Source organism: Brassica oleracea, chromosome C9 (genome assembly GCF_000695525.1).
Source record: "Brassica oleracea var. oleracea cultivar TO1000 chromosome C9, BOL, whole genome shotgun sequence".
Classification (NCBI taxonomy): Eukaryota; Viridiplantae; Streptophyta; class Magnoliopsida; order Brassicales; family Brassicaceae; genus Brassica; species Brassica oleracea.
In genome coordinates this window covers 21,777,907-21,787,289 of record NC_027756.1, presented here as the reverse complement: position 1 = coordinate 21,787,289, position 9,383 = coordinate 21,777,907, and the positions used below count along the sequence as shown (strand labels likewise).

Here is a 9,383-nt window from a genome sequence, read left to right as displayed (position 1 = left end):
GGCATCTGGCTCGAAGAGAGCATCTGGCCCAAGTGAGGGCATCTGGCTCTGATGAGCATCTGGTCCGACGGGACATCTGATATTTGAGTTCGACGGAACATCTAAGCAAAGAGAGAGTCTGGTACATCTGTATTCTGAGCACGAAGAAGTGCATTATGGTACATCTGATTATGCAGGATTCAAGTCAAAGTGGAGATTTGTTGAATAATGCCTTGAATTTGTTGGGCCTTAGTCTTTTGAGGCTTACTAGTGCTAGGGTTTTCCGGAACACAACTATATATATTTTGTGTCTCCTCTAAACCTAGTTAGCAGCCGTAGAGAAACTAGATCTGATCTTCTTGTAGACAGATCTCCGTAAGTAGATCTGATCTGCCGTTAGGGATGAACCACGTTAAATCTCTGTGTTAATCTCTATCTTCTCACATCCGTCACAACACTAACAGTGAGAAGGAACAAGAAGCAATATGTGAAGAACTCTGTTCTTGCTCAGCATCAAAGACCAATTCAAGGCAAAGTTGGTCTTACAGACTTCCTAATCCTCCTCATAACACTCCACATAAACGTAGACACAAAGAAGAGAGCACCACCAGCCACAATAGCTTCTCTCAAACCAAGATTCACCAGCAAGTTCACAAGCAGCCCCGCTAACACAACCCCACAGAAATTAGACGAAACAGCAGACCAGAAGGGCATGTCTAGGATCGATGCTATGATAGCTCCTGTCCAAGCACCGGTTCCAGGGAACGGAACGGCTACAAAGAGCATTAGTCCTAACCACTGGAACTCTTCCACAGGTCCAGCCTTCTCTTTAGCTCTTTTGAACAAGATTTCAAGTAATTTAGAAGCTGTTTTGCTCTTACCCGCCAAGAAAGACGCTAACTTTTTGAGGTAAAGTATGATAAATGGAACCGGAACCATATTGCTACAAAAAAAAAATCAATGTCACATCTTTTTCCTCATATAATCAAATCATATGAATATAGATTGAACATAACATATAATAATATCTCCAAATCTCATTTAACTTAAACAACAGAAAAGTTGCCCATTATATTATCGTTAGGACCAATGTCTGAAACCAAATCGACAACAATAACAAGATGTATCCAACTAGTTTTGTTCAAGGTTTATGAGACTAACCCAAGAACAGAGAAGAAAGTGAGAACCGTCAGTTTAAGCTGCATCCAATAACCAACTGGTATAGCACCACGGAGCTCGATAACCGGAAGCGTGGCTAAAGCAAAGACCACAGCTTCGTCTCGCCAACCAAACCGGCGGAGAGCAGCGGCGATTCTGAGACCAAAGGTGGATGATTTGATGGAGTCAACGGCGGCTTTGGCATCGCCGGACCTAGCAAACCAGAGCAAAGAGAAAGTGGTCCAGAACACAACGCATATCGCGAATTTTAACCCAATAGACGGAGGAAGCTGGATGATTTCGTTTTCTTCTTCTTCTCGGAGAAACCCACCTGGAGAAGAGCAACGGGTGGCGAATTCACGGCGTGACTGTAGCTTTGACTCTGTATGAAACTGTTTTGATTCAATCCTCCTGGAGAGATGGAAGATGAGAAAGGCCTAGTGGGTATTGGAGTCAGGAGATCTGTTTTGGTGGATGAGGGAGATAGAGTGAAAGCAGAGATTGAGATTTGAGAGTAATGTAGAAATCGTCATTTCTTATTTCATCTCTCTATCTTTAGAGTAAAAGCTAGCTCACTCTGGAAACTGAGTTTAAATCGGGGTAGGGGTTTTATTGAATAAAAGTATTTTATCTGGGGTGAATCTATAAACCTTCGTAAGTATAAGGTTTATTTGAAAGGGTGTTATGTCAGTTTTACTGTGTTTGTTTGTATACAAGAATGTTCTAATTCATGGTCATACTAAAATCTGAACGCTTAAAATTTAAGGAAAAATGAAAGAAAACATATAATTTATTATAATATAAATTCATGACAGAAAAGCATAATATTAAATACAAAACATGTGTTTATGTTTTCATGTATTTTGTATAATTTTAAGAACTTGCTGGTGGGCATCCAGGGAAGCCCGGCGGACAATTTTTTGGAATTGGGATTGGGAACTGCTCCACTGATATCTTTTCATCCTGGTTTGGTTTTGGAGGAGGAAATGGCTCGGTTGGGAAGGAGGGTGGTATATGGATTGGATTAGAGTCGGTTTGAATAGGCTCGGTCCTAGCTTGGGCAAGACCAGATGCAAGAAGAAGCAGTGTAACTACCATTGTTAGTGCAAAGAGCTTCATGATCTTAATCATCTTTGTGTTGTGATGGAATTGAAAATGTTTAGCCTAGTTTGCTTTTTATATTATTGTGAACTTGTGACCTAAATAAGGGAGCATATAATATGTAGTTGAATGTTGCAAAAAAAGAGGAAGCATATAAAAGGTGGCATATGACATGTAAAAAGGAAAAAAAGTTATATTAGTTGAATATTATCTGTATTGATTTAGTAAAGCAAGCCAAGTGGCATATTGACCCAAAAAGTACTAAATAACACTAAAAATAAGGACCCAAAAATATCTTTTTCACAACTAATTTAATTAACACATATTTTCTACAGTGTTTTAAAAACTTTTGAAACAAATCTACGGGAATAAAATCTACAAATACAATCACAAAATCTACAATTTAGATTTTTAAGCTAAAGATCTACAACTATAAACTTCTATCAATCGAGCCCAATGTGTAATGACTTTAGGAAAGTAACCCAATTGGTCTTATATTTGACCTAAAACGTACATTTTTTTTCTAAAACATACCTCTTTCAAAACATAAATATTAAAAAGTTGATTTAAATAGATAGTACCCTAAAATTTATATTTTATTAGTTATATTGCTAACTTTTAACTTTTCAAAGCCTGACTAACAACAATTTCTCAAATCCAAGTCAAAATTGAACATTATTTTAAAAAAATCATTTTTAGTTACATATTTTTACCAAATTAAAATAGTATTTCTTTCGTTTAAGAGGATTCATGTTTAGAAAAAAAAAATTGTTTCAAAGATATTTGTTTTTACATTTTTAATATATTTTTATTAAGTAATAATAGTAAATTATACGCTTTAAAAAAACAATCGTGTTTATTATATTTTGATTTGCTAAAAATTATGAAAAATGATTAATCAGAAAAAATATATTTATTATTATTATTTAGTATATTTTTTTAATGTGTGAAAATTCTAAAATATAACATATACTTCCTCGTTTCAAAAAGATACATATTTGAGACTTTTTACATATATTAAGAAAACACATTAAAATTTGATCGTAAATGCATTGTTTGCTGTGAATACCAATTTTTCATAACTTTTAACTAATATAAATCCAATAAACACTATTAACTTTTTTGAAATTTACAATTTTTCATTAAATAATACATTGAAAAATTAAAATATATTTTTTTCGTAGAACATGAATCTTTTTAAAATGAAGAGAATATAATGTTTACCATTCAAAGACTATCTGTCGGGATGTTTCTCAAACCTAGCATTATCATGCGAGTCCAAGATCCGGTTGGTTAATATTGAACTTAACAGTAAACAACCTTAAGCAGATTTAAGGAGTCTAGTAAACAGACTTAAGCAGGCCAAATCAGTAGTGCATTGACATTAACAACAACAACAAATAATCCAAAGAAAAACAAAGAAAGACATCACTCAAATTGTAAATAGTCTCAATCCATAAACAAAGACTAAGCAATTTTAAACATAAAGCGTATTTTTAAAAACCTTCTTACATCTTCTAAAACCCTCGTTCAATAAACTGGAAACTTCTTTCTCCTTCTTTCACACCTTCTTCCTAATTCTTTTACATCAAGGCCTGGCTCTCTTGTTACTGCAGCTTGGGCATTTGTAGTGCTTGATGTGTTCTGCCTTAGCAGGTGTTATCTTCACACATTTCCCATGGAACCACTTCTCGCAGGCGTCACAGCAGATCCAGAACTCATCTGTACCGTCACTGTCTCCACAGGCGCCACACACCGCACCTTGTTCATCGTCTTCATCCTCGTCCTCACTCTCATCTTCTTCTTTAGGCGGTGGAGATGACATCTTTGGTACCTTTTGTAAGAGATTCAGATTAGAGAGACTGTTTGAGAAGAATTACAAAGATGAGGAGTAAGAAAATAGATAAAGAGAACATACCTTCAAGCCGTTGGATTTGCTTTTGCTACTGGTGTTGTTGTTACCAGATAGATCCTTGGATTGCTTTGCATTGCCCGTTACAATCTCGAAAATGGTTGGGAGCTCGTTTATCATCTGGAAGAGCTTCTTCCTGATCAATTCGTCGGGTAAAGCTTAGAGGCAGGGGATTACTAGTAAAAGTTATTTCATTCAAACAACCAAAAGAAATAATATTCGAAGACTTTGATTAACGACACAATGTCTAACCAATACCCTAAACAAGTCCAAAGTCACAGACTCAGTATGCCTCCATTTCCTTTTTAACCTGTTAGATCTAACCTAACCTAACGGATTGAATGATTGTTGCTGAGCTGTAAACACAGCTACAATGCCTAGTGTTAATTACAATGATCCTGCACTAAACTAATACAAGAAATAACTAATCAGAATTAGAGGCACATATCACATCAACTGAACAGAATCATTATATATATCTTAATACAACGGAGGGATTCATAACATTTGTGGCTTCACAGCTGTCTCATCAAGCAAAATATATGAACAGAAAACCACTTTCAAGTTTCAACAGCAAAAAGGTGTTTAGAACAGAGCCATTGAACAAGGTCACAAGATGTAAAAAAATTCAATGAGACAATGTTAAAATAAAGCTCCAAGACAACACGAGGTTGCTAGAATGATCATTATGAACTTATCACCACACATGAGAACCAAGAATATCACATTTGAGGATGCAACACTACTGAGCTGAGAAGAAGGAACATTACCTCTCATTCTTACCAAACCCAAAACGTGCACCAAAGTAGAAGGCAACAGAAAGCAGCCAGGAATCACTGTGAACAGCGACCAGAGACACCCAGTCCTTTTCTTGCATCCCGTCTCTAGCGAAATTGATGCCTAAAGCAGGTTCAGGAAGCTCAGGAGGAACTTCCTCGACGGGAAGATTAACCTCCCATGTCTCATTAGGAAGTCCATAGAGGCACAAGTTCTCTTTCTCTGCATAAACAAACAAACCAAACAGAGATCAACAACTTAATCTTAGCTGCAAACATGTACACACTCGCATTCAAAATAAATCAACACTTCACTATGAGATAGACAGAAAATTCAAGAAAGAAGATAATATAAAGATAAAGCTTCAACACAGGAGAAAACTATAAAAAAAAAAAACATACTAAGCCAGTCACAATGAAAAAAGAAAACTAAACTTTTAAGAAACAATTAAAATAAGATAAAGCTCGTGAAAACTTGTACTCATAACTGGGGAGAACTGAACTAGCGAAAACGATAAATAACAATCAAGGGACATTGTAATTACATGAAATCTAGAAACCATAGATACTCTATAATGCGCACTTGAGACATAACATAGTCCACTAGACAGTGGACAAAACTAGAACACCAGAAACAAAAGCAGGACTTAGTTAGTAATGTTTGAAGAAAAAAACTCACCAGGATCACACGTTTGGTAAAACTTCACCATATCTGCATTAACAACAACAAACACAAATCTCAGTAAACGACAAGAAACTCCACCAAAAAAATTAAATTTTTATTGTTTTCCGCAAAGCCCAAATCTGCAAATTTGCACAAGCTCATCATCCTTGTACAGGCTTGTCGGAGAAATCAAAACATGCCCGAATCGGACAAAGCAGACATAAACTAAGAGAGGACAAAGCTCACCGGTGGTGAGAGCCTTGATAAGACCAGCTCGTCGACCTCTTAAGTCAGTAAAGACCTCATCGACAGTTCGAGGTGTTGGATGAGTGATTACCTCCATCTTAATTAACCTCCCCGGAGGATGAATTAGCCTCTCAATCGCCGGAGGAAAGTGACTATTCCGGTTAAAATCAAAATCTGGGAAGGAACCCTAAAAGAACGATTTTAAAAAAGGAATCAGATCAGAGACAATTTTGGGGCTACGATACGACAGTGTTTTTCCTGACGTCATATTTATATATATAACAAAGACAAGACAACAAGTGTATTTATTATATGAATTCCGAGTCTTTAGTTAATGATTGATGAGATTTGAGACTAAACTAAAGTTTTTGGTGGACCATACATACATTACAGGTCACATATTTAATATTTTTTTATCGTGAAAACTTTTTTTTTACTTCTATTTATTTTTAACTAACCAGTAGTATATATTAAAGTAACTAAAATATTAAAAGTATTCTTTAAAAATAAAACGTTTTATTTTAAATATTTTTACAGCCCAACTTAAGATGGATTTTGAAGGGATAATATGTATGGGCAAATAAACGTTAATGGGCTTTACAGCAATCTGGATGTAACGAGATTTTAAGTTTTAGATGCAAACTAGTATTAGCCCCTGCATACGCACGGATAAAATTTGGTTTGCTTCTCTAAATGATTTTCTCATAAACCCGTAATGTATTTACGTTTGTTTTATCAAAGTAAAGATTGCATATTTTGGAACTGGATACCTAGAATCTCAAATTAGAAATGGCTACAGCCAAACAAAAAAAATTGAAGCATTTAAACAATTATTATGATTTTTTGAAAAGAGGATGTACATATGGAAGCAAAGATGCCTCACATCATTTCCGCCAGTAGAATGATAGGTATTTCTTCAAGCATGTAAAAGTTACAAAAACAAAATAGAGTTCTTAAAGAGTAACATAGAAAAAAGAGAATCAGAGAAGAACTAAGTATATCACTTGGTTTTAGATTATGTGTGGTTCTTCTCTTGTACCCCGTTTGTTGCAGAGAACGCTCTTTCGTTTAGTTTTGTATGTAGTTTGAAATTTTATTTTGCTTGATTATCTATCGGCCCAAGATATTCTTGTTAAAGCAAGTTTGTCTTTAGTTTCTTCCCCTTTTTTTTGTTGGATGCAAAATGTACCTTACAAAAAAATTTATATATTTCATTTTGCCTTCTGTATTTGAGATTTTCGGATTTGAAGAAAAGAGATACAATCCTGAGTTTTCTGACGGCAGACCTTGTATGTGAGCGAGATAGTCTTCATATACAGAGTATAAAAAGAGTGAGATAAAATATAGATTGAATAAGAAAAATAAGAAAATAAGTTGTTATTTTTTGCCTCGAAGAAGAGAAACGTTGAATACCAACACTTGATTTGTAGATTTGAGTAGTACAGAAAGTTTGTTTTTTCTCAAGTAGATCAGTAAGAAGACAAATATACATTATGCAAAAAGGTATCTGGCGATTGGTGATAAAACCAGTGATCTTGGTGGAGATGTGGGTAAGAAAAACAGTTGGAGAGAGATAGCTGAGCAATATTTGAATTTAGAAAATATTTTTTACAATAAATCGAAAACTTATTATAAATAACTAACTTTCCTTAGATAATTGTATGTTAAAAAAATTATAAACCAAAAATAGTTACAAATATTTCACAATTATATTAATTAGGTTTAAGCTTCCTCGTATTATTTTCACAAAACAAAATAGAGAAAATTTATATTTACCATTTTTATGGTACCATTATTCATCTTTACCACCACTAAATAAACATTTTCAAAAATATATCATTCATTAAGTGACAAAAGACTCTTATATGCTTGTTCATTCTCTATATATATAATAAATAATTATTTAAATAAATAAAAAAATAACAAATTATACTTTTTTAAATTCGAACTTTTTTATAATTTTTTTATTGAATTTGTTTTTCCCGAAATTGTTTTTTTCAAAATTTCTTTTTGGAAATCAATAATTATGTTTGAAACTATTTTTAAATTTTTTAAGTATTTATTTATATATTTATTAGAATCCTAATTTCACATTCCAAAAACCTTACATCACCCCTCAACTCTAAACCATAAGTCTAGATAAGTTAACTCTATGGTTATAAATGTCTTTTATCATTCATTAAAAGTAAAGGTAAAAGTGGTTAGTATAAACATGAAATGTGGTTACTATGAATGTGGTATTTTTGATAATTTTCCAACAAAATAGTATTTACAAGAAAATTATTACATGGGTATTTTATTTTAATTTTTTTATACTTATCTTTTTATTGTCATTATTACATCTGATGATGCTAACATATTTTTTTCAATTAAGATGTTTTGTCGTATATGAGTATGTGTGAATATAATGAATATGTGTATGTACGTATAAGTAAAAATATATAATAAATTAAACAGAATTTATATTAAAATAAATTAGTTGTATAAATATCTTTAAAAGTGAATTATAGTATCCTTTAGATACAAGATATTGTTCAATAAAAATATTAAATAAAAATTAATTATAAAATAAGTAAGTTTCCTTTTTAAAAAGTCTAAATAAAATAAAATTGTAAAAGTAATATTATTTTATTATAAATAACTAACTTTCCATTTTAATAGATAATGTGTGCTTAAAAATATATAAACTAAAAACAACTTCAAATATTTCACCTGATATGATTGTGACATATACCAATAAAAACAAATTACATTGTTAATGTGTAAGTAAAAACCTGCCATTGAAAATAATATGTTTTTCCTAAAATCCTAAATAAAAGATATTTGTAAAATATTTTTTTCCTTTATTAATCTTAACCAAATAAGTTTTTTTTAAATCCTGACAAAAGAGAAATGTAAAATTTTATTTAATAGTAATTCTCATTTTTAAAATTTAATGAAAAAACATGATACTAAAATGATTTAGTTAACAAAGAAAAAATGTTAAAATATTAGTGATATTTAAAAAAAAAATGAATTATGAAAATAGCAACTTTTTAAAATAGTTAATATTAACTAAATATTTATTTGGTAGTAATTTTATTTTTCTAAATCCTAGACAAAATAAATTTGTAAAAGATTATGCAATATTAATTTCCTTTTCTAAAACTCTTAAAAAAACTGTAAAAGTATTTAATAGTTTTTTTATATTCAATAATCATAAACAAGAGATTTTAATCATATTTTTAAGTCCTAACCAAAATGAAATTGCATAAATTTATTTGGTAATGTGTTTTAAGAGAGAATTTGATGATGATCATGATACCAAAAATTATTTAATTAACAAAAGAAGTGTAAAAATAGTATTGATAAAAATTGTAAAATAATAATTTAAAATTATTTAATAGTAACTAGAAATAATAATTTGATAACAATTTAATTTTCTGAAATTCTAAACCGAAGATAATTGTAAAAGGTTATATGATAGTAATCTTCCTTTTCGAAAATCCTAAACACAAAATGTAATCGAGTATTTGATTTATTTTTTAATTTTAAATACAAAGGAGCC

At 31.7% G+C, this 9,383-nt stretch overlaps 2 protein-coding genes and 1 pseudogene across 3 annotated transcripts; all 3 read right to left on the bottom strand.

The window, feature by feature from the left end:
* Positions 1-120: 120 nt before the first annotated feature.
* On the bottom strand, positions 121-1,657 carry LOC106314564 (annotated as a pseudogene).
* Positions 1,658-2,010: 353 nt separating this feature from the next.
* On the bottom strand, positions 2,011-2,343 carry LOC106314563. The gene has a single exon (XM_013752420.1). It carries the CDS (start codon positions 2,266-2,268, stop codon positions 2,011-2,013), a length of 258 nt encoding a protein of 85 aa, XP_013607874.1. The 5' UTR covers positions 2,269-2,343.
* A 1,248-nt stretch (positions 2,344-3,591) lies between these two features.
* LOC106313060 (PHD finger protein ALFIN-LIKE 6) lies at positions 3,592-6,106 on the bottom strand. Of its 2 annotated transcripts, none has more exons than XM_013750785.1 (5): positions 5,837-6,106; positions 5,606-5,638; positions 4,921-5,149; positions 4,157-4,286; positions 3,592-4,072 (listed from the first exon to the last, which is right to left on the bottom strand). In XM_013750785.1, the coding sequence occupies exons 1-5, from the start codon at positions 5,931-5,933 to the stop codon at positions 3,827-3,829; spliced, it is 735 nt and encodes a 244-aa protein (XP_013606239.1). In that variant the 5' UTR covers positions 5,934-6,106; the 3' UTR covers positions 3,592-3,826. The 2 variants fall into 2 exon arrangements, with proteins under 2 accessions (XP_013606239.1, XP_013606240.1); XM_013750786.1 differs by having other exon boundaries at positions 5,928-6,105.
* Positions 6,107-9,383: the final 3,277 nt, after the last annotated feature.